Genomic DNA, 25,672 nt, shown 5'->3' on the forward strand with positions numbered 1-25,672 from the left:
CTTACACTTTACCTTTAATTATTTCTTATATCCACCCAGTTGATGCTGGTCCTTTGTCAGTTGGGTTTTTTAGAATAGTTTGTGTGCTTGAAGTGGTGTTTGGTTTGTATAACCTGATATGTATTATAAATGTTTAAATAGGCAATTAAACTGATGCAATACCATGCCATGCTGACAAAGTAGATCGATTTATACGTTTGTTAAGCCAAAAGATTAAAACGCTGATATATTTCATAGACAGATCATGTTCAAAGATCAACCTAAATGGTTGAATTGCATGGCGAAAATGTAGAATTTCTCTCTTCGCTTTGGGGCTTCACTAATGATTTTCTGAGACGGCACTCCTTGTGCTGGGGATTGAGGAATCTGTTCAGCGATTAAGCAACACAAAACAATAAATTGCGTATATAAACTCTGAAATCCTCTGCCTCCTGTCAGTCAGAGTGGGAGGCAACCTACTCTTCAGAACTTGGTGGTGGTATTTCATGGGAAAAACATCGTGTATGCCTGCGAGTTACCAGCCCAGGTGAGGAATGTCCTCACTAGCAGATCCCATCACTGCCAGTTCCCTGACTTACCCCTTCTCCTGCTGGGAGGGCAGGGCAGGGGGCTGCAATGTGGCACCTGCTTTTGCAGAGGCGAGTTTGGTTATTTCAAAAGGGTGTTTTTGTTTGTTTCTATGTTTTTTACAGGCTCGACTGAACTGTAAGCACTGTGGGAAACCAGTAATAGATGTACGGATTGGCATGCAGTATTTCTCTGAATACAGCAACGTCCAGCAGTGTCCTCACTGTGGAAATCTAGACTACCACTTCGTGAAGCCATTTTCTTCATTTAAAGTTTTGGAGGCTTATTGACGAAAGCTTTGCTTTAGTAATAGCTATTTTATGGGTATTTCAACTTTAATACATATCTTTTTATAGGATTCATTCTGTGATGAAATTTAATTTCTTTTCTAACTGAAAGAGCAGCTTCTTTGTCTGTGTACATATTAATATGTATATATACATGTTGTTAAAAACGGAATCCTCCTGACAAGTTCTCTGTGAAGGTTGGAGGCGAGCCAATTTAATGGCCTTTGAATATATCCCGAGTGTGGGGTAAGGTTCAGCTAAAAATGATTCGGTTTTATTTCTTGTATAATTGTAATGCAGTTTATAAGAAAGGTGGGGAGACACACAGGACAGAGGAATATGTCCAATTGGGAAATGGGTAATTGTGTAGGGTTGTTGTCCCTCCAGCATGGTGGAAATGGGAACCCCTTGGAAAGAAACTGTCCTGTTACTGTTTAATCCATTCAGCCTTTTGCATCAGTTCCCACGGGCACAGGAGCTGGCCCCACGCACCAGTCACCTCAGCAGCCTTGCTTTCAGATTTCCCAAGGCGGGGTAAACTAAGGTATCGTGACAAGTGAATGTAAATGTATGCCAGAAAATGCAGTCTTGAAATGAGTGAGGGTTTTTTTGGCATAGCGTCTTCCTGCCGTGTGTGTTTGCTGTGCATTGCGCTCACTGGCGGACCGTACGGCGATAGTGCTGCTTCCACCGGGGCTGTTGTGCACCCAGCCGGGTCATCTGTTCATACCAAAACAAGCCAGAGATCTTAAAATGCTTTATTTAAAGGTATTTTCTTCACAGACGTTTTGCAGAAGGAACAGGCTGAGCTGAATGGGGATGTGTTTGTATGTGTCTGGTGGGGCTGAGGCTTTGCTGCCTACTGCGGACTGGTGTGACTGGTGTGGAGGGAGGACCACGAAGAGGGATCTGGACCATCAGACCTGTAAGAGCTGAGAGGTACTGAGTATGAAACATGGCATCACTTTTTAAAACAATTAATTGCTGCACCTTTGTCTTTCAAAATTGCATTAAGCCCAGGATCTAAAAACTTTAATTTAAAGAAGTTTTTTAAAGTCTAAAGACATTTAAGAAAGCAAACTTTTAGCATATTTACTTTCTACATGCCTCTGTGCTGTACATAATAGACTATGGATTAGGCAGTGAATTTGTATCAGAGGGCTTGGCCCTGTGGACCCTGCAGTTGTTGATTCTTGGTTCCCAGTTCTCCCTTCCTTAAATAAAAATTTTAAAATAGATCATTAATCTTTTGCTTAGTTTCTCAAGCCAGTTGAGATTTAGGGGAGGTTTGGTTTTTTTGCTTTTCTCCATAATTTGTTTATGGAGTGTTTGTCCACTCAACAGATGTGGGTTTTGTTTCTGTGTATGAGGTATTTGTTTCTTCTGAAGTTTTTTTGTTTTTCCAAATTAGAATCTTTTACAAGTTTATCTGTTGAAATCATGATCTTGAAAATGGTCCTGATACTCTGCCACCCTGGGAAAGAAAACAAAAAGTCAGAAGCCAAAAAACTGTTTCATATGCTGGACTGAGAATTATGAGTATGAATAAGAAATTAATGTGCACATAGAACTGGAACTGAATATCCATATTTCTTTGTCCATAAAAATGCCAAGTTCACAATTTTATTTCCTGACTGTCTTCACTGCAGAATTAGCTACTTTTAGCATTAGCCACACTTTGAGTAATACTCAAGCTGCACAGAGGGCTTCTGTGGCACAGGTGACTTGCTGACTGGAGTGGTAATGTCCTTAGAAGCCAGGCAGCTCACGTTAATGGTTTTCACATCTGGACTATCTGTCTCATACAGTTACACTGGTGATCTGCTGCTGGTCCGAACAACGGTGTCAGCAGGCTGTGGTGTAGCTTTTATCACTGATGCTCCCCTCCTTCTGTCATCGCACCTGGGCTTGGTTTTGGGTCTGGAGCACATCCTTGGGGTTTTGTGCAGTTGTTCCCTGTTTGTGACAGTTTTGATAAAGCCTGTTTCCTTTTCAAGGAGTGTTATGGGAAGAACTTTGAGAGACTTCTAACACTGTCCTGGCATGGCTACCACAAACCAAGTTACACGAAGCCCAGTTGCAGGGGGACCAGCGCTGTAACCATTGCCCATAGGAGCAGGCGCCGCCCTAGGCCTGCCTGAGCTGGAGGAAGGTGTCTAGCAGATAAAACCTGGTTAGCTGTGCAGTGTAGGCTTCCCTTACGGAGAAAAATCAAATTATAATTTGAATTAACTCCTTAGGGAGGATGAGCCCTTCAGTTTTGATGATGTGTTGAGCAACTTGATGGAGTTAGGGTGGCTAACAAGGTTTGGAGTTGCATTGCTTGGCAGTACCGTGAGAACCAGACCAGACAGACAACGGCTAGGCTGTTCCAGCAGCTGGAAATCACACAGCAAAGACAAAGGTCCTATAATGAGAAAAATTAAAGGATACGTCTGTTACTGTAGTGTTTGGACTTGAGTGGCCGTCACTCATGCCCTGAGTCTAGGGTGTTAATTCCCACATAAGCTACATGGTGCTGTGTACCTGCTTATCATGCACTTGGCGAGGGGAGCTGTCACTCACCGTACAGCGCACATGGGAGGGGAGAAGTGGGATCTGGAGTCCTTCTAAAGACTTGTTCATTTGCTTTCCTTAGAGTAGCTTAATTTATACTTCTGTTCTCTAAGTACTTAGATGCCTCTCCAGACATGTATGTATGACAATCAAGAATGAGTAGACATGGAGAAAAGGAATTTGGCCAACTTTAAAAACACAAGTTTATGAAAGGTGGTACAGTATATTCAAGTCAAAACCAAGAATGTAGCAGACTGAGAAAATGGGAAGGGGGAAGCTTATTTACAGTCTTAACAGTGACAAGGAGTTACGTTCAAATATATCCAAGAAAACAATTCAGTTCTCCATCAGCTTTTCTTTCTAGTTCTGCTGTTAAGTGAGTCTTATGTATTGCTTGAGGAGATGCCTATTTTCTTGCAAAACACATCTCTCAACTGGAGACTAGCAGCACTTGTAGCACTGTAAAAGTGATCCTTGATGGAAACCAGCTGGGCTACAGAAAGATTCCTGTGAACTTTCACTCCAAAGTAAATTGTCCCTAATTTGTAGAGAATGCTTTCCCTGCTTCTTGCTGGTACTGAAAACTGGTCTTGGGTTACTGCAAAATGTGGTATTTTCTGTACCATGCATCAGATCCCTGTCAAGCAGTCAGGCTCACCCTTTGGCCAGGAGAGTTTCAGCTGGGCTTTGCGTAAGTAGAAGGGCAGAGGTGACTTCTTTGGGACCTAATGGCTACTTCAGAGGTTAAACTAGACCGCAGTTACTTTGCTTTCTGTCTTGACGATCAATCATGCATTGGAAGTAGTCATGAGCTTTGAAACGTATCAAAAGGGAAATGATTTCCCTAGCTAGGGAGCTGCTTGCTTTACTTGCTTGGCTAAAGTTTATTCTTCATTACCTTTCAGTTTTCTGATTCTGTGTGTTCTAATCTGGCCTGTGGTCAGATTAAATTGTGCCTGAAATATGTTTTGTAAATGAGAATACAATCCTCTGGATTTAGAGGTTCATTTTACTGTCCTTAAGTGCACGATACTCCTTGTGATGGTAATAGGAGTTGCATGTGCAAATGCTTTTCTTTCCAGTAGTTAACTCCTTTCCATAGGAGAGGCTTGTATTTAGACTCTTCATATTTTGGATGTGTAAAAATGAATTCATCCATCAGTAGGATGTTTAAAAGTAAATTTTGATAACCATAACTAATACAATGGACATCTTTTACATGCTGATGTGTAATTTGACATTTACCAAGGTGAACAGCCTGAGATTCTTGTTCTGTCTAATGCTGCGGAGTTATTACAACTACAGTGTTCTGTAGCCAGCCCATAGACTATCCTATAGTCTATTTGCATTAACTTCTCCAGTAGTGAGCAGAGTATTCATAATTAATTTAGCTGCAAAAATGGGCAATATTCCTACAAGGGAGGCATCTAACCCAGTTTCTCTCTTTTTTCTTTTTTCTTTTTTTTTCTTTTTTCTCCACCCCACACCCCCACCCCCCATTTACTCTTTATTTTGCTGTACCAGGTAACTGAGGACAAATGTTGTTGTTAAGGTCACTGGTGAGAAAACCCCTCAAAAATATACTTGTCCATAAAAGTTTCTTGTTGAGACATTCTTGGATTGCACTTTTGCAGATGGAAGAATATGTACATAGCAAATGAATGTTGATGAAATTATAATTGGTTATGATATCATTTGCGTGTGTTGGTAGAGAATATTTTGTTGTGACTTCTCTGTATTAAAAAGTAATAAATACCAGACAGCTAATGGTGTGGGTTCTTCTTTGCCCCCTTCTTCTCTTGACTGCTTTCTTACATCTGCTCTTTATAGAGAGACTTACTTTAGTCACCTTAACTATGAAAGGGCACAGTGTAAACAGATTTTCAGTGCCAATTAAAGTGAAGCTTTGATGTAGTCATTTTGAAGACTGCTGTATTAAAAGGATGTGTGAGGGTGCAACACATCCACTTGCAAAACAGAAGTCCTGTTCACTTTGTTGACATTGGAAATGCTCCTTCTGTAGCGTAGCATGTCCTGCAGGAGCCGTTTTGGGAATGCCTGTGTCCTGCGCCGGCCATTGCCAGTGGGGATGAACGGGAGGATGGAGTGCTGAATCCTTGCTTCTGGTTGAGTCTGTTGATGGAACTGTGCCCTCTGGTGCCTGAGAAATACCAGAAGGGCTTCTGCATGGAAGAATGCAATGTTGGTAGCACTAGACAAAAAGGTTTCCCATGTTATGACTGAACACTTTATCTCTGAAACCCCGTTGCAAGGGAGGGAGCCTCAAATCCTTACTTCCTGTGTAAGGTTTTCAGCAGTCCGACTAATCATCTAATCATGCATTTTAGCAAACACTGCTCCATATGCCTACAGCATAATTTTTCAGCCTTTGCATATTACCACAGAGAAGTTCAGGAGGAGTGTAAGTGATTAAGGTGGTCCAGACTTACAAAAGGTAAACCAAATCCTGCCGCGGGGGAAGGAGGGCTGTGGCTCAAGAGAGATGAGGTGTGATTTGGAGATTGGAAGCACTCTAAAGAGCCAGCCATAGCTGTTTGTGTTTAATTTTGCAAGCAGATACTGCGGCTGGTTTGAATAACCTTGAAGATGAAAACCTGTGTGTCAGTTGTGAAAAGCACTCTGGATAGCTGCCTCTTAAAATAGGAAAATCTGTTTATGAGGTGTAAATGTAAATAAGCTACTGTCGGGTAATGGCAAGTGAATGCCGTGATTCCATACCGGTATTTTGCTGAAGGGATCTTAGGTCATGGTTTAAGCCCTAAGCCTGTGTGGAAAAGCTAAAGGAGAAGTAGTATTTCGGGGAGAGCATTCCCCTGGCTTAATTACTGCAGTCTTTAACGCTTTTGGTACTGAGCAGTAAACTGCAGAACTTCAGTATTGATCTGCTGCAGTAATTACTATGCTGCTAAAAGAAACTGAATAGCATCATGAGAATGTGGAAGAAAGAAAAAGTTACTGAAAAAAAGCTTTTCAAGCTGTTACATGATAAAGTATGTAGTTAAAATAGGGGTGGCACAGGCAGATTGGGTTAGGAGCATGCCTGGGCTCATGTTCCTGCTGGAGGCATTTCTAATTGTATCAGAGGGAATGAACTATTCAGGCTGCATATGTGTGTGGGTGTGTGCACCTAAAAATACATGTCCAGGTTTCACACAGCTATATTAATATTTTTGTGACGGTATTCTGTGAAACAACTTCTGTTCATTCTGATGCTAGTAAAACCTGGCCATATAAAACAAAACCTGCTTTCCTGTTGAGGCTGCAGCTGCTGTGCTTTGTCATTGATTTGGTACATTAGTGGTTTTTTGGCCCTAAATATGTGTATTAGTCACTAGGTTTCCTGCACATTCACTTTTCATTCAGTGATGTCCAACCAACATCAATGGGACATGCAGAGAAACTACAGCGGCTGTTATAGCTCCTTAACCCACAGATGGCTGGATGCGATGCTCAACGTGGACAAAGCTTGCAGGGCTGAACCAGCCACGGTGGCATCCAGGAGTATGTCTCATGCCATGTTCCAAGAAAAAATTTGCTCCTTTCTGCCATGAAGAAAAATGTTTCCTTTTTGTAATGCACCTGCCTGGAGTGCTGTATATTCAAGAATTTACATCTGACTCCATTATATAATGTAACCCCGAAGCTACTCCCTTTTGTTAAACATGCACTGCACTTGTTTTCTTGTGAGAAAAACGTGTGCGGATCACATCCATCTTACTGCTTCTGTGTCCCATTTTCCTGGCTACATACTCATTTAACGAGCAGTTGAAAAAAATAAAAAGCTCCGGCAGGATCTTTTCAAAATAAAAATCTCCCTGGTTATCCAGATAAGAGTTACAGAATAACAAGTCAATGCTGCCTTTGTGTGATGCCTGCATGACTCTTACTGATACAAGAGTCATAACTGTGGAATGGAGTCTTTGGAGATAGAAGGTAATCTGGCCATAAAATCAAGGAGACTTAAATAATACAAATTGCCAATTGCCAGATACTTCTGACTCTTTTCCCCCCCCCCCCCCCCCCCCCCCCCTTTTGGGTTTGGGGTTTTGGGTTTTTTTCAGTGCCTGAGCTTTTAAATGGGTTTGGCTCCAACCTAAATAATACCTTGTGTTTGGAATGTGATTAATAATAGGCTCAGTTTAATTGCTTGGGACTTGTTCTAAGGAACATCCCTGCTAGCGGATTACTTGTATAATGTTCAAAAACCTCCCAAACCCCACATGCCAAACTTTTCTTTTTGTATTTGTATGTTTAGGAAGCATCATTCTATTGCCACAAGACACAAATACTAGTTGAGGATACTCGGCATCTCTGAGCCGTGTTCTTCCTTTTCTGTGTCTTCTCTAAAACCTGGAGGCAGACAGCACCTCTGAGGTCAGAGACTAGAGGAAGGTCAAGAAACTGAATCAGAATCAAGGATCAACATTTTAATAATGAGGGAATATTTTCTTTAAAGCTTTGTTTAAATGATTGCTATGGTTACAAGCTCTGTAACCAGGATGCTCCAGTTACACAATGAGTTTAGCCTGCTTTTTAATCTTAATTTTCTGCCAAGGAATATATTGAACTGCATGGGAGGACATGGGAACTAAATGATTGGTAGCAAAATCCTGTGTAAGCTGTAATTCACTGCTGAAGGTGGTGCAGCAGCCAGGTTGGTTGGTGTACAAGTCAAGTGCAGAGTAAGGGGTGTTTCCTCTCAAAAGTTTTATGGCAGTTTTCCCTGATGTTTTTATAAGCAGTCCTCACTTGGAAATTGGCAGTGCTTGTACCTTGTTGGATTTAACTTCCCCTAGCTCTGGCTGGAAGAGTCCCTGTTCTTCTTCATCTCCTCCTTCCCACTTGTGCTGGGGCTGAAGGGCTGCTCACGGGGGGGGGTGTGTGTGTGTGTGTGTGTGTGATGTGGACCTGGCTTCTTCCAGACCCACCTCCTGGCTGCGCACCTCAGTGCTTGCAGGTACAAGATGCAACACAGAGAGGCTGAAGTCAGCCCTGGAGAGGGCCAGCGTGGGTAGGACTGAGCTGAGTTATCTTGCCTCCGTGTTCTGCCTCCCTCATCTGTAATACGCTTCTGACCTACTTCTGAGGACTATTTATCATAAAGGCTTGCACGGAAAAGGAAGGCAAAAAGGAACGACACTTAACTGCTCCTCCTGCTGCGTGTCAGTGGCACAATACCTGTTGCCCAGGGGAACATCAATCGTGGCAAACTTGCTCATGTTCCCTGCAGCACACAGATGTCTTGTGAGGGTCCTTGTTTCATTACTTGTGTGCTGGAAGAAGATTCATAGGGGCATACTGGTACTTCTGTGATGTGACTGTGTAGTGTGAGGCATCGTGCCTGTGGAGGTGGAGCAGCTACGCAACGGGAGAAGCGGGATCACCCAGCCATCTTTCTGCTCTTTGGGAAGATCCTAATACAAGTAGCTTCCAGGAGGTGGCTGGCTGTGGCTGGAACAAATGAGAAAAGAGTAGTTTACAGCAGAGCTGGGAAGCCAAGCCAGGATTTTGGCAATGTAGCTGTCCTCTGTCTCTTGAAGTCCGTAGAAATGGCGGTGTGCCTGTTTATGCCAGAAGGGGATTTGTCCTAGTGCTTCAGATAATTGCTAGACATCAGAAATTCAGAGTACAGGTATTGCTGTGAACAAGCACTGTATAAATTGGGCTAGTCATGTGTTTGGCAGATCTCTCATTAACAAGGATTTCTTAATAAGTATTATAATATTCTTATTAATGAGGAATTACCTTCTAAATCCCTTTCACAGGAAGAAGTCTGACTCATGCAGTGAGGTGAGGATATAAGGCTGAAGGCATGAAGGAGGTGATGGGAGAATTAACATTTCACTTCCCCTCTGGAGAGCGTGCGGCAGAGCATGGGTGGAGGGAGGGATGTCCTGAAACTACAGACTGGGGAAAAGGCAGAATTAGCATTTTGGTGAAGATGGGGGCACCTTCAATCAAGGTGTTTGATGACTAGTTTAGTTTACCTGCAATATAAAATTTGGCTTGGGAGAAATGGTTCTCAAGTACGAATGGCTTCATTTGGTTTCTCTTTCTTGTCATTGCCGTCACTGGAGCTGGTAGGAGTTAATACCTGTAGCAGTGGACACAGCCCAGTGTAAGAAAGCCTTGAGAGGGGAGTCTGTGGGTTGCGCTCGGCTTTTGCTGAGGATTGTGCCTGCAGAGGTGGCAGTGTTGTCCTGGCCTCAGTGGAGGTTTATTTGTGTGGATTTTGGCATGCTCCGTGTCTGATCTTCTCTGATGAAAATGTGCTGGCAGCAGAGGAGCGCTGGAGAGCCCAGCCCTGTTCTGCTTCTGGGCTGAGGGGACGGCTGCCTTGTTGTCCCGTCACTGATCAGCTGCCACCTCTGTCCAAACACACACCTACACCTAACGCAGCTGGATGTCCCAGGCCATATTGTTATTGAATCCTCTCTCCCCGCTGTGCTCAGCTGCTGATTAGTGGAAACACAGTTTTGTGAGCCAAGCCTGACAGAGCGGGCCAAATTTTAAAGTGGGTATGCATAATCTTTAGAAACTGTGTAACTGTGAACTCTCATTTTCTTCTGATTGTTTTGGTGGAGGTGAGGGCATGATAAACGGGCATGTGAGAACTCGCACTGGATTTTAACTGCATGAATTTGAAAATGGACAGACACGAACAAGACCCAGAAACTTCTGTATTGCACTTTTGAAAACCTGTAGTATGGTACTGAGGACCCCAAAATAAGCCTGACTTTCCCTCCATAGTACTGTTGTTCCCTGTGACTGCTGTGTGTGTGCACTGCAGCGGCACAGTGGAAGGTATTTCAGACAGGCTTTTGAGTCCTGGGGTCAATAGTGCAAGGGCACAAACCATATGAACTTCATCAGAGTGTCTTAACCTTGCCCCTGGCTTTTGAGACCAAATAGCAGACACCTCACAAGTCTTGGCAGTTAAGTAGTTAAAAGTAGTTAACTGCTGACAGTGACTCTTAGCTAAGTTGTTTCTGCAGAATTTTTATTTAAAACATATCCAACGGACTTCAAAATGGTTGTCACACGTTTATTGTTCAGACTTTGCTGCTTGGAGTACACCTGGGAGATGTCCTGTAGGGTACATTTCTGTTCAATATTTGTCGGTGATCTGAATGCAGGAGTTGAATGCACCATTAGCAGGTTTACTGATGATACCAAACTGGGACATGCTATTGATTCTTCTGAGACAAGGGGCCTTGAAGAGGGACCTAGATAGACTGGAGCACTGGGCAATGATTAATGGGATGAAATTTAACAAGTCCAAACACTGGATCCTGCATGTGGGACAGAATAACACAGGGCACAAGTATAAATTGGGAGAGGAGAGGCTGGAGAGCAGCCCTGCAGAAATAGGGTACTGGTGGGCAGCAGGCTCAGTGTGAGTCACCAGTGTGCCCTGGCAGCCAAGAGGGCAACCCGCATCCTGGGGTGCATCAAACACAGAACAACCAGCCAGTTAAAAGGTTCTTATCTTGCTGTATTCAGCTTTGGTGTGCCTCACGTGGTGAGTGCTGCGTGCAGTTCTGGGCCCCACAATTTAAGAAGGATGTGAAGGTCCTTGAATGCATCCAGAGGGCTAAAAAGCTGGTGAAGGGGCTGCGAGGAATGCCCTGCGAGGAGCGGCTAAGGAGTTGGGGCTTGTCTATCTTGGAGAAAAGGAGGCTGAGGGGTGACCTTATTGCTCTCTACAGCTTCCTGAGGAGGGGACATGGAGAAGGAGGTCCTGAGCTCTTCTACCTGGGATCTGGTGCTAGGACATGTGGGAATGGTTCAAAGCTGCACCAGGGGAAGTTTAGACTGGGCATTAGGAAGCATTTCTTTACTGAGAGGTAAAATGACTTTACTGAGAGTGGTCAGACACTGGAACAGCCTTCCTAGAGAAGTGGTTGATGCCCCAGGCCTGTCAGTGGTTAAGAGGCATTTGGTTAATACCCTTAATAACGGGCTTTAAGATTTGGTCAGCCCTGAAGTGGTCAGGCAATTAGAGCAGATGGCTGTTGTAGGTCCCTTCCAACTGAAATAGTGTAGTCTATTCTATTCTAGAGCGGTGGTGGTAGGTTGGTATGACAAGACAAAATGTCTTTACAAGACTGACTTCAGCTTCTTAACCTTTAAGGATTATAAAAGACGTTTGCTTGTTTTATTTTCTCTGGTTCAATGTAACATGCATGGCTGTGCTTTAACCAAGTTCTTGTGGTACTGCATTTTTCTTCTTACTAATCCTTGTAACATTTTGCCTGGCGAGTAGGAGCAGTACATGCAGAAAGTTCATACACCTGTGTAAATGTTACTGTTAACAATTACTACTCTGCTGAGGACTCAGAAAGATTTGCCAAAGGCTCAGAAGAACTTCATCAAGCATAGGAAGCTGAGCTTGTGGGAGGTAGGGCCCCAGTAGCTGGTGCTGTGTCACATAGCCCATTGGAGCTGCAGCTGCAGGGGGGTGAGGATTTTCCATTCCCAGCGGACCTGGATGAACCCACCTGTTTGCCAGCAGTTGCTCCCCTACTCAGCTGGCACAGCTTGCTACATAGTCATTCCCTGAGCAAAGCCAGGTCAAAATGGTTTGTTTGAGCGTTTTCCTAACTAAATCTAAAGCTGCCTGATGCGTTTTCACCAGGCTGAGTTGGGAAATCATCACGCGAGCTGGTAATCTGGCCAAATTGGTGAGGGGTTAAGCTGTGTTGGAGTTCATGGTGAGGTACTGGGAAGGCTGGGGGATGAATGGGGAGTTGGTGACTGCTTTGCTTGGATAGCAGCAGTTTGAACATGCAGGGAACTCATTGCTGCAGTTAAACATGTATATGGGCTCTTTTGTCATGAAATGTGGGTGTCCCATGTCATTTCAGCAGCAGAAGAGTTGCATTTGTTCAGCCTGGAGAAGGCTCGGGGGAAAAGAAATGCTGTCTTCAGCTAATGATGGGAGGCTATGGAAAAGACGGTGGTGCCCAGTGGCAATCTGAGAGATCACAGGCATGCGCTGCATCAAGGAAGATTAGATAGAAGGAAAAAAAATCCACTGTGAAGGTAATCACACATGGGACCAAGTACCCAGACATGTGCAATCTCTATGCCTGGAAAGATCCAAAACTGACAGGACCTCAGCAATCTCATGTGACTTCAAAATTGGTTCTGTTTCCCTTGGGAAGGGGAAGTGGCCTCAAGAGATCCCTCCAACAACAAGTATTCTATGATTATAATTTTTTGTGGCATTTTAAATTAGATGAAAGCAATTAATCTTATTGAGAGTGTGATGAGGTAACCTTGGCTGGACGCTAGCTGCCCACCGAGCCGCTCTATCACTCCCCTCCTTAGCTGAGTGGGGAGGGGAGAAAAGAAGATGAAAAAAACCTTGTGAGTCAAGATAACGGCAGTTTAATGAAAGCAAAAGTTGCACATGTGGAAGTGAAGGAATACAAGAAATGTTATTCTCTACTTCCCATCAGCAGGTGATGTTTGGCCACTTCCTGGGAAATTTGGCTTCAGTATGTGTAGTTGCTCCGGAAGACAAACGTAAATAATGAATGACCCCCCTTCCTCCTCCTCCCTCTTAGCTTTTATATCTGAGCATATGGTATGGAATATCCCTTTGGTCACTTTGGGTCAGCTGTCCTGGCTATGTCCCCTCCCAAGACCTTGCCCATCCCCAGCCTACTGGAGATGCAGGGGATGTGGTGGGGAATGTTGGAGAGACAGCCCTGATGCGGTGCCAGCGCTGCTCAGCAGCAGCCAAAACACTGGTGTGTTATCCCCACCTTTCTAGCTGCCAATACAAGGACAGCACTATGGGGGCTGCTGGGGGGCTCAGCCTGACCCAATACAGCCGCTCTGTCACTCCCCTCCTCAGCTGGACAGGAGAGAGAAAATATAACAAAAAAGCTCATGGGTCAAGATAAGGGCAGGGAGAGATCACTCAGCAATCACTGTCATGGGCAAAACAGGTTTGACTTGGGGAAATTAGTTTAACTGATTACCATCCAAATCAGAGTAGAATAATGAGAACTAAAACATCAAAACACCTTCCCCCACCCCTTCCTTCTTCCCAGCTTAACTTCACTCCCCATTTTCTCTCCCCCCTCCCCACCAGCGGCGCAGGGGGACGGGGAATGGGGCTGCGGTCAGTCCATCACACGCTGTCTCTGGGGCTGGAGGCTCCTCACACTCTGCCCTGCTCCAGCCTGGGGTCCCTCCCACAGGGGACAGTCCCCCACGAACTCCTCCAACGTGAGCCCTTCCCGTGGGCTGCAGTTCTTCATGAACTGCTCCAGCGTGGGGTCCCCCCGATGGGGTGCCGTCCTTCAGGCACAGACTGCTCCAGGGTGGGTCCCCCACGGGGTCACAAGCCCTGCCAGGACCCTGCTCCAGCTGGGCTCCTCTCTCCACGGGTCCACAGGTCCTGCCGGGACCCTGCTCCAGCATGGGCTTCCCATGGGTCACAGCCTCCTTTGGGCATCCCCCTGCTCCAGCATGGGGTCCCCCATGGGCTGCAGGTGGCTGTCTGCTCCACCGTTAACCTCCATGGGCTGCAGGGGCACAGCCTGGCCCACCATGGCCTTCACCAGGGGCTGCAGGGGAACCCCTGCTCCGGCGCCTGGAGCACCTCCTGCCCCTCCTGCCCCGGCCTGGCTGGCTGCAGCGCTGCTGCTCTCACCTGTTCTCACTCCTCTGGCTGCAATTGCCATTGCACAGGTTTTGCCCCATCTTAAATATGTTATCGCAACGGCGCTACCACCATCGCTGATGGGCTCAGCCTTGGCCAGTAGTGGGTCCATCTTGGAGCTGGCCAGTATTGCCTTCATCGGACATAAGGGAAGTTTCTAGCAGCTTCTGACAGAAGCCGCTCCTGTAGCCCTCCCCGCTACCAAAACCTTGCCCTTTGAACCCAATACAGAGAAGTGAATGTTGCTTGTACTCAGAACAACCCACCACCATGTTCACTACCTGAAATTTACATGCAGGAAGATGAGGCAGAACATCATTCCTCTGAGAGTGGTCCCAAGAGCAGGGATTATAATGCAGAATATGCAGAGGGTTTGGGTGCACAGCCTGGTGTTGGTATTGTACATCTCCCCCTGCTACCTACCAGTGCTGATGGGATTCTCCAGGGTGCCGTAAAGACCCCCGCTACTCCCTGGCGGGGAAAGGCACTAAGCAGAGCAGCAACGTTGCAGCCTGTTTCTGCAGCTTGCACCATTAACGTGCTTACTACGGCTCTGCAGTTCTATGTGCTTCACAGCTACAGTACAACATGCTACATCATATGATACATTATGTTAATATATAATTAAGATCTTAATATGGTATATGTTAATTCACTGGTAAATGCAGATGAAGCTGTGTTCCATCAAGAATCTCTATTAGTATGTGTATATTAGAGACATAGAAATAGATGATAGCAAATATCGTAAACTAAAGGTGTGGAAAGCCTGGGTGGGTTAATGGCCACTGTTCTGCACACACAAGGTAAATGTGATCTTTTACAGAAGGAAAAGTTTAATCTCCTTTCTGGGCAGCCAGCTGAACATATGGTGCTTTTAATCTATATTTTAGTGGTGTGAGTGTATTTAATGATGAAAAAAGTGATAGATTAAGAGGAGTGGGCTGACCGAGGCAGGTGCAGAGAACTGCTGCTGGGTAAGACATCTCTTGTGGCAGCAGGTCCATCTCCTCCTGTCTCTTATGTCAAGCTGCTGTTTCTGTTGTCAAGATTTTTCTGAACAAACTTGCTAGTTGTACAGAATACCACCAGTCAAAAGTGTGGATTTCTGCAATGGTCTGGCAGTCTAGCAATGGTGTAGAAGCACAAACTTGAACCCACAACTGTCTCCAGTTGATGTAATTCAGATATGACTCTGAATTTCAGGAGGTAGCACTACATTACCAAGCCACAAAAAAAGGCTGCTTCTGATAAAAATGACACTGACCACACTGTCTTTTTTTCTTTCTTTGAAACAAATGCCTCATTTTCTTTACATTACATTCAGCCTCTGGTGTAACAGAAAGATGAGTCTTGTGTTCTGGGATGCCATAGTCTATAGACATTAATTTAATAACATTTTGTAGTACAATAAGCAAAGAAAGAAACTCAGTACATTCATATTGCTGAGGGAATTTTCCAGTTAGGATCTACCAGAGTGACTGAGAGCAGAGAAATGATCCTTGAAGTTTGAGCAATCACCTTGCTGCTGGCACAGGACCTGTTCTCGTGCATGAGAACCAGGGTGTCCATATGGAAGCGTGAGACATTTCATTTTCTTTGTGAGCAGAAGATGTAACTCACAGTTCTAAACACTGGAGCTGGTCATTATCATCGTATGTTGGTATAGTGGCTTCCCTGTCTTTTGTGTAGAGGGTCAGACTGAGATTTAAAATAGAAATTTTCAAATTCTATTTTCAGTCCAGGAGACATCTGCTAAAATAGTCAATGGAAAGGCTACTGTTAACTCTGAGAACAACATTATGCTCCAGAGTTAACATCCAAATGTGTGGATTCCTTTATGAGCCAAGGATAGATGAAGTTCAATTGGCAGTTATTGTCACCAGAATTCAGGTCACAGTTTCATGAGATACTGTCAAAAAAACCCCAACTGGATCACTGCAATGATCTGAGATAAAATTAGCTCTTCTTGGCGGTGGTAGCGGTGAGAGTATTTTTAACCTGAATTGTTTGAGCAACCTAGTTCAAGTGCAGCCATGCAGCAGCACACTGATGAGGGCAGTGGGTGCAGCATGTGGATGGCAGTGATGCCTTGAATGGGGGGGCAGGGGAAGAAGTTGTAAGTCGTGTTACTGCTAGAAGCAGCATTTTATTTTTAATTCTGTGGAAAACTGGTGGAGACATGCGGGAAGAGACAGCTGAGTAACACGATGACTAGCACAACTGGACTTACCCCTTGGGACTTGCTTAAGGTTCTTTCTGTGTACAATTGCTGTGACACTGGAGGTGTTCAACTTGCGACTTTGTTTTTCAGAAACTGAACTAGCTGGCAGTTTGTAAGCTGAAGCTTTTTCTGGTGTTAGCTGTAGGGCACTGGGACCACCTAAACTGACAAAACAGAAAATCCAGAACACCAACAAATCTCAACAAATGCTGATTTTAAAAAAGCTATTGCTTTTTTCTGTTGTTGTGTTAAGTAATACCCTCCAAAGGGATGGGTTGAAAAGTGGACTGAGTGTCACAGTGCCCAACTTTAATGTTGCTGACACCTGGTGAATTATGGAGGGACCTTGAAAGGCTCCCTGTCTGGGTGAGGTCTGGCATGGTCCGTGTACCCGAATTGCACAAGCCAGCTCTCCCAGCCCTGTTGTCTTGGTAAAGTGCCTAGACCTATGTCCAAAGCATGCCTCACTGAGCTGGCACATGGTTCTGGGACCTCAGAGATTTCTCCAATTCCCTGGTGCCTAGACCATAGCCCATTCTTTAAGGAGCCCATGGTGTTGTATAGCACAGCTTTTCCCTCTGGGCTGCCACAACCTGCCATTCGAGGTAGCTTTTTTAGCCTAGAAAACTGCCCAGCTTTGCAAACTGGAAGTGGTGTGAAATAAGAGTGATCTGCCAGAGGAGCTCTTCATGGCCCGAGTGTTACTGGTGTGTGGGGGCATGAGTGCTCAAAAACCCTCGGCTTTTCACAGTTTCCACACTGAGTAAAGCACTAGTACCCCAACCTAATTATAAGCCAGTTTTGGGAGCCACAACAGCAAAAAAAAAATGGTTTTGCTTTTGCAAGAATAATTTTCCACCAGGTTAAACCCCAAACCAGCCACAGCTGGGTCGAGGGGTGCCAGCACCCAAATAAGAGAGGAGCAGAAGCAGGGGAAGGAGAACTCCTTTGGTGGCAGCTAGTCCTTAAGAAATAACAAATACCCAGCTGCTCACAACAGTCACCCGTCTGGTCCTGTATTCTGTGCTGGCTGTAGCAATAGTAAGATCACATTTTGGGTAGCGCTGCAATTGAGTAGTAAGTGAGCAGGATTTTGGTACACCTGAGCTGGCCTAGTAGCTTGCTGCTGCCAGAAGGACTATTCCCACTTCATGCATCAGCACTCTAACATGCTGGAAAAGAATCCTTTGTTCCTTAGTTAGATTACTTTTCTGTTGGGCTCATGAGTTAGATCAGTTCATCAGAGAGCCTGACAAGTGCCTGAGCCAGTGCGGAGGAGGCTCTGCAGAACTGTAAGCCGGTGCGAGGAGCAGGACCTCCCCCGTTGTGGAGACAGAGAGCTGTTGCAGCAGCTCAAATGGTATTGTCAGCCCTGACCTAGATCTCATGTGAAATGAAACCTGAATCTAATCATATTTTGTTCTATTTTTAACAAGGACTATCCAGCAAGCTGCAGCAAGCAGAGTAGGTTTAGATCTGTCATTGGGTGGGAGAAGTGTGAGAAAGAGTGAAGAGCTACAGGAAGTGGGTGAAGTGATTGAAGAAATCATAGGATCATAGAATGGTTTGGGTTGGAAGGGACCTTAAAGATCATCTAGTTCCACCTCCCCCGCCATGGGCAGGGACACCTTCCACTAAACCAGGTCGCTCAAAGCCCCATCCAGCCTGGCCTTGGACACTTCAGGGAGGGGACATCCACAACTTCTCTGGGCAACCTGTTCCAGCACCCTGCCACCCTCACGGTAAAGAATTTCTTCCTTATATCTAATCCAAATCTACCCTCTTTCAGTTGAAAGCCATTCTCCCTTGTTCCATCACTGCATGCCCTTGTGAAAGGTCCCTCCCCAGCTTTCCTGTAGCTCCCCTTTAGGCACTGGCAGGCTGCTATAAGGTCCCCCCAGAGCCTTCTCTTCTCCAGGCTGAACAACCCCAACTCTCTCAGCCTGTCTTCATAGGAGAGGTGGTGCTCTGCCTTTTATCCTTTCTGATGAGAAGATGTGAGCTGGAGCATTGCAGCACTTGGTGTTTGGATGAGTTGCAGAGCAGAGGCCATGGCTACTTGTAGTCAATAAAGATTGCTTTATTGGCACTTTTCCTAAAAGTAGCTTCATTAAATGCAATGTGTTGGCCAAATTCTAATTGAGTAAATCCATTCTTTTTATCTCAGGGCCCCTGAAGTAAAATGTCTGGGTAAAATGTTCACTTCACAGGAACAGAGGGCTTGCTAATGGCCCAGTAATTCAGCCCCTTGGATGGGATTCTCATCGGACATTAGTGTGTGGAGCTCAGCTGGCTCCAAAGGAGCTATTCTGGTTTACACCTGAAAAGATCTGGACCTTTTGTTTTCTGCGGATGGCATTGCCAGAATTATCAGGGCAAGGTACAAAAAATTAAGCCATTAGGAAATTGATCATTGAAAAGGTTTCTTTCTCTTACCAGACAGTTAATGCTTGGGTTCTGCTCTGAAGTTTTATACCTAGTGAAAGCCACTGCCCTAAGAGTCTATGTTTCTGCAGTGTATTGCTGTTGTTTACAACCCAGAGCAGGTGGCCCTCAGCCCAAAGTGAAATCATAAGTAATTCCTTAATATTTATAGCTTGAAAAGCATTTTGAGATCCTCTGAAGTCACTCTCTGTGGTGGATTTTGATAACCAATGACTAAAATGATTCATGCAAATAAGAGGGCTTCCTGAACATCCTTTTCCCCCCCTTTTCCTTCTTTTTATTTTCCAGGGAAAAAAAAGAATATTCTACTAATACAGAACTTGTTTTCTTGACCAGTGAAAATGAGGTATTTTCTTCTTCTCTTCATTGAATTCATTAGAATCCTTTTTTGTGCTCAGTATTTTGCTAAGGCTGTCTTTCTCTCAGGCTGGACTGTATTTTATCTGCGCCTCAAAGCTGAAGCCTGCTTTGTCAGAGACAGACTTGCACTTAAGCCTTTCCCTTTTTTTATTTTAAGCATAAAAATATTTTCAATTGGATAAACAGAGGAAGTAACCTTAAATCAGAAATGCATGGCGGGGGGGGGGGTGGGGGGGTAGGGGCGGGGAAGCCAGGATCCAAATACAGGGCAATGTGAAGCTTTTCCCATTCTTCCAGTCAGGGCCTTAAGCAGCTGTGACAGGGAAGGAGGATGATGTGCTTGTTCCCTCCTTATGGGACAGAGACCACATGCCTCATTAAACAGCATGAATGGGTGTGTTTGCATGCCTTTGTCACATCCTCAGGGTAAATCCAGGACTGTCCTAGCCTGGATGCATGACTTCAGTTGCTCTGTCTGGACATGCTTACATTATATGGGTCCCTTGAGTAGGGGCTAGGGGCAGAGAGCAAAGATCATTCCCTTTAGACCCTTGCCCATACACATGTAATGTAGATATTGTAAAGTACGCTATTCTGGGCTTATTTCTGAACCATTGCCTCTTTTGGATCTTCATATGCCCCTTTTTTTCAGACCATGTCCAAATATAAGGAGTGTGGAAGCTACTTTGCTGATGTAGAAAATTGCTTGCAAATGGCATATGCCCTGGTGTCTTTCTTTGCCACCCCCCTCCCAGTGTCAGGACTGAAAGGTGAGAACCTCTGCCACTCCTCACCATGCCTGCGGCGGGGGAGCTGGCCCATGGTTTGTTCAGCCATCTGCAGCCCATGAGCAATTACCACTTGGATTTCTGTGTTGGGTCAAGTGTGATGAGTGGCCAGGGCTGCAGGGTGACCTGAGCTGTGAGCCATGTGATGCTGTGAGCCAGTGGACACTGTGGATGTTCATGTTTCTGGGTTCCCCTGGGGTTTGAACGCTGTCCCAGCACTGTCCTGCCACAGCCACAACCATCATCTCCTCCTGCATCTTTGAAAGGGATGTGATAAGTCTTTTCTAAGTAGAAAAAACAACATTGCACAGTAGTGAAGCATGTTAGTGCAAAAAATTCAAGGGAAGGGGAGCCCGCCAGTGCAGCAAACACTGTTTCTCCCTGTCTGCCCTTCCCTGTCCTCCTGACTCCCTCACCTAGCTGGCATGTGCTGCTTTGCTGGACAGGCTGACTCAAGGGCAGGGTTATGTCCATTCCTTATGCTTGCCCCTTGGTTCAGCAAAAGTCATGGGTAAACATTAGTATGAATGGTATTGCAGGGGTAGTGTGTGCGCCCAGGAGAGGAATGAGTCTTGCTGCCATTTCCTAATAAAGTAAAAAGAAAAGTCTAAATTCAATACTGATGAGTGTGCTGATGTTCATCATGAAGAGAGAGGGGTGGTGTGAATCTGCAGACAACTGCATATGTGGTTGATTGCAATCTGATTGACAAAGTTAATTTAAAGATGACATTGATAGTGAAGCCTAGAATGAAAGTTTCACTGCTATTTACCATACGTCCCTGATCTGGGTCACTTACACGATTGCTCCAGTTCTGTCATCTGGATTATATATTCCATGCCTGCGTCTACTTCTGTTCAGTTTTGTGGGAAAAGTTAAGCTGAAATAGATTAGCTGTTCCTTACTAATGTCTCATCAACAAGATTCATCATTACTGTGGTCTGCCACAGGGATCAGAAATTAGGTGAGAGGGTCATGTTAGCATCATGGATATGATTTTAGCTGTCATCATGAAAATCCCCTCACATTTGGATAAACTCTAGGTTATTGAAAAATGTTGTGTTTTATATGTTCAGCAGGGGAGCTGTTAAATTTTTGAGGTGACAAAGGTCAGGCATGCAGAAAGGGAAAATATTTTTGTTCCTTCCTTGCAACTTTTGCAAATAAAGGCTGTTGCTGGTTCAAAAGCAGTGCAGCAATGGGTGATTTTAGTAAGAAGGATATAGCTACCATCAGCACCTTTCCCCCCCATAAATCTGTGCCTGGTGGTGTGGGACTAACTGTGAAATAAAAGTAAGACTGAAGGAGGCAACCACAGCACACACCAGGATTCATGAGACTGGAAGTATGATAAGGATGAGCAGCAGGGAAGATGCACATCTCACTGCGACTTACCGCCTCCGAATGATCACAAAAGTGTGGTGGGTTTCTGTGTTTTGAGCACAGAGGTACCTGAGGGAAATGCAGTGAGCTTATGTGCAGACTGCAGTCCCAGAGGCTTTTCACAAGGACATTACTACCACACAAAGGCACTTTTGTGTTGGGTACCAGTACAAGAAGAGAGCAAGAGGAAGACAGCAAATAGTGTTGATGAAGAGTGAGAGGAAGTAGGTTAACACACAGAACTCTGTGATGGTGATGGTGGTTCAAATTGCCAGTCTGACGCAATGGATGACGAACAGGCGCGTGGTGAATTTTTACAGATTTTCTGCCTCTATTGAGGGTACTCCAGCCTCCCACAGCTCTACAGGCCATGAGATTACACATAAACCATCCCCACAGTTTGACTCTAAATGCTCGTAATTCAGCCTGGGATCAGCCAGAATTTTCCCTACAATTTTTTCTCCCATCTCTTGCAAAGATGTGAGGCCCAATCCTGGAACTAAAATCCGGGAGGGTCACTCTCCTATGCTTCCAGTGTTGTATGTATGCACTGAGAACAAGGATGAAACTGCTGGGGTAAAATGCAGTTGGTACCTGGTATGGAAAAAGAGAAGGAACAGGCACGTGGGTGGAAACTCACAGAGTAATAAGAATTGCAAGTATGTGAGTGCAGTTTTAGATGCAAGAATTAAAAGGGTGAAAATGAGCAAAGTGGAATAGAGTAGGAGTGATTTTCCCAGAAGGCTGTGTAATTATTCATGAGGGATGATGCTGTAGGAATCAATCATGACTATTTAGGAAGTTTTTATCTGTAGGAACCTCGTTTCCCTGCTTGCCGAAGTTGGAACATATGAGGCAACAATTATATAATTAAAGATGCGACCATAATGATTATGTAAAATAGAACTAATTTGATGTTGCAAGGCCATGTTGATAATTATTATTATGTAATTGAATATTTGAATATATAAGAAAACTTCAACAACTAAAAGCATTCTAAGGGCCTACTTGAAGAAAAAATAAGTTGGACTCATGCAGATAATTGCTAAAATGGCAACAGAATTAAATAAGACCAAGAAAGGAAAAAAGACATTAATGGCTATATAAATTGCATTAATTTTAAAAGTCACCATAACAACAAACAAAACTTGTAATGGAAACGATATTTCTACAGACTTAAGTCAATGGAAACAAAAGAAAGTAAATAAGGTGAGTATAACTTTTTATCTTAGGATAAGGATTTGTTAAAGGTTAACATTTTCACAGGCACATAACTGCCTTGGTTTTCAGATATGGCCATTCACTTAGGGCTTTGAATCTGAACATTTTATGGGATTCATCTTGCCTTATTTAGACACCTAATAATAAACCTTTTAAGTTTAAGCCAGTTATCTTAGGCTGACTCTAGAATCAGTGAAGAGAAATGGCATCTTCAGAGAGAATGTAATTTCTCCTGTCTTGGATGCCAGGCTTACTGTGAGATGACTTGTCCTTGAATGATGCCTATTATTCTCCACTGCTTATAAAAGGAGCTTAAGGTACCTAAGACCTGAATGATCTACTTTCAGGTGAAGAAAGGCATGTCAGTCTTCATACCTAACATAAGGCATCAATATTTGAAAACTAGCCATAGTAGCTACTCGTAAGGCCATATCAAAACTGTTGCAAGTTACGCTCTGTATACTCCAATGGTTAGCTCTTGAAAAGGCTGAACCAGGCACTGCAGACACAAACATGCTTAACCAGGGTGTGGGCCGTGCTGGCAAGTAAGCAGAGATTCAAGCCCTGCGTTGAAGGGTGGCGTGCTGGAAGGGCTGACCCGTCTGCCAAGGATGGCATCTTCACTCTTGATTCACCTGTATTTCAACTCCGGCTTGAATGAGTCACTTTGTCTTCAGGGTCTTGTTGGGATCTGTCTATAAACATGGGTTGGTTTGGTTGTAACATTTCCCTTTCCAGCCTCTGGACATCTTGTTTAATTGCCCTTTTCAAATTCTTAAGCTATCCCGCTCAGACTCCACAAGGTCTGGTCTGAATTCGGAGGAAGGGGGTGAGAAACAAGAAATGTGCCAACAGGACTTTTTTATCCTTCTTCCAAAAAGCCTTCTTACTCTCCTCACTTGAAAGCATACAGCTCTCTGGGTAGGTACCCTCTCTTGCCCCCTTCCCTCTTCATCTTTGTTCTTGGCAGAGAATCAACCAGTTTCTGACAAGGTAGGTACATTATTAAGCAATGGTGTGTTGGCAGGCAGACGGGCAGAGCCGGTTAGACAAGAGGAGGGATGAGAATGCAGCTGGTTCCCAAAGGTGTCTGTGAGAGGGATTCCTGCTTTCCTGGTACCTACTTGCTCCTGGGCTATTTACTTGTGCTGTACTCCAATGAATGAGGTGACAGGTGAGTGTGCTCACCCTTCTGGGATCATCAGCACATGCAGCAGGGCCAGGAGGATGCTATGGTGGAGAGGTTCCTGTGGCCATGACTGGGGGAAGAGGGCACCATCCAGAAGCATGATCTCAGGGGTATCTTCTGGAATACATCCTGGTACCTTCTAGTGTAGCTCCACTCTGCTTTCTGCTCCTGGCCTAGAAGCTGGGATCTGCAACCAGCCTCCGAACTTCTGACCTCATTTGTGAGCTGGAAACAGCCGTGAGCCCCACTGTTAGGCTCATGACCCCAAACAGTATGACAAACTAGCAGGTTTCTGTTGGATGCAGAAAGAGGGTTGTGACCCCTACCTTGGGAATTGCCATCAGTGTGGAAATTGCTGTTGTTTTCAGTCATTTTATGAGGAATCTGGAAAAGTTCCACCCTCCCCTGTAGTTAACGTTAAAAACAAAAGGTCTTTTACAATGCTAAGCAGAAAAGACCAATTGAAGGTAAAGCTAAGAGCTTGTGGGTGCTCCGGCCACAGTGCGGAGCAGTAGTTTACTCATACAAAAATTAACCTTCAGTTACTGCACCTCTCCTTGGGTATGGCTGACCACATTGATGGTTTCACTATGTTACTTTGTAATTACAGATTCCTTTCACCCCATTAAAACCACTATGTGTCCAAGTAGGCCATCTTTCACACAACGTCATAACCAATAGATACAATTAATTATGAATCTTTAAATATATGTATGTGAATTGCAATGACTTTTGAAACACAAAACTTCAACAGTTTAAAATTATTTTGCTGAATGAGATGACTCATTATGCCTGGGAAAAAAGATCCTGTAATTTCGATGTATTTTCCTGTCATTAAGAAAATATTATACTTCAAGCGGATGAAGGCAGCAAAATTCCCAGACCCATTATTACTGGACAGTGGTAGCAAAGAGAAGTGGATTACATTTGCCTACAGATATGCGCGTGTGTTTTAGCACCCACTTTTTGTTTATTTTTTTTTAAAAAAAAAAAAAAGGGTATCAATTTAGAGGACAAAGTAGAGCTGTGGTTTGTAGAAGACAAGCCTGGACACACCAGTGTCTTCAATCCACTGCTTCCATGTCTGTGTCCCCTGTTTGCTCTGCAGACTGACCTTGGGCAGACTGCTCTGCTGGGTCATCCACGGGTTCTGCAGCTTTTGGTGGACTTTTTGTGGGTCCTGGCATATTCCCAAGGGGAGAAGGCATGTTTTGTGTGGGTGTTGGCATATTTTCGGGGGTTGCTGGCATGCTTTCAGTGGGTTTTGGCATGTTCCCAGCGGGTACTGGCACACTCTTGGGAGGTATTGGCACACTTTCTGTGGGTTTTGGCACCCTTTCTGGGAGCGTGGGCATGCTTTTGGTGGGCTTTGGCATGTTCTCAGTGGGCATCGTCGTATTTTCAGTGGGTGCTGGCGTGCTCCCAGTGGGTGCTGGCATGTGTTCAGTGGGTGTTGGTGTGCTCGTGCTGGGCTGCTCACAGTAATTCCCAGCCTCTGACTGTGTGGTGAGAGGAGAGGGGAGCTCTGACACTAGGACAGCATTACATGTTTGAGCATCACAGGTCTCTGGATTGCTGCTGTTGCTTGAGAGGGACTCCTCTGCCTTGTGTGACACACTGAAAGCTTCAGCCAGCTCCTTCAGCATGCTTTCATCAGCAGTGCACAGCTCAATGCTTGCCTGCTCAGAGGAGGAAGGGCTCGTATCAGTGTCGTCATCTTCTTCTAAGACACCATTTCCATTCACCTCCTCAGGGAACTGTGCTTGCTTTATTTTTTTGTACAATTCATTCCTCTCTTCCTGCAAAGCCCGGCAAAGGTTCTCTAGCCTCTGGATTTTCAGCACGAAGCACTCATATTCCTTGGACCTCATGGCTTTCTGTGGTCAAAGACATCAGACAAAGTTGTGGACTGAGTTTGAGTGCATGCAGTTAATTGGTGGAACTGGCAATTAGGAA

General features: G+C 44.7%; 2 protein-coding genes across 4 annotated transcripts in view; one reads left to right on the forward strand and one right to left on the reverse strand.

Moving 5' to 3' along the window:
* Positions 1-25,672, forward strand: part of HECA (hdc homolog, cell cycle regulator) — a 49,860-nt gene that overhangs the window by 21,806 nt on the left and 2,382 nt on the right. The window contains exons 4-5 of one of the 3 annotated variants that reach the window (XR_005104795.1): positions 693-1,793; positions 4,935-5,177. Coding sequence is in view for 1 of the 3 variants with exons in the window: in XM_037391149.1 (XP_037247046.1) it covers positions 693-857 (165 nt within the window). In the remaining 2 variants the exon portion in view is untranslated. Of the gene's footprint in view, positions 1-692; positions 5,178-25,672 lie in introns of those variants that run through there. The other 2 variants (XR_005104796.1, XM_037391149.1) reach the window with 2 other exon arrangements.
* Positions 19,400-25,672, reverse strand: part of TXLNB (taxilin beta) — a 34,707-nt gene continuing 28,434 nt past the window's right edge. The window contains exon 9 of the mRNA XM_037391148.1: positions 19,400-25,593. Within this exon, the coding sequence (XP_037247045.1) occupies positions 24,781-25,593 (813 nt within the window). The 3' untranslated portion in view covers positions 19,400-24,780. The remainder of the gene's footprint in view (positions 25,594-25,672) is intronic.

The sequence above is a fragment of the Falco rusticolus genome, chromosome 6 (assembly GCF_015220075.1).
Source record: "Falco rusticolus isolate bFalRus1 chromosome 6, bFalRus1.pri, whole genome shotgun sequence".
Lineage (NCBI taxonomy): Eukaryota > Metazoa > Chordata > Aves > Falconiformes > Falconidae > Falco > Falco rusticolus.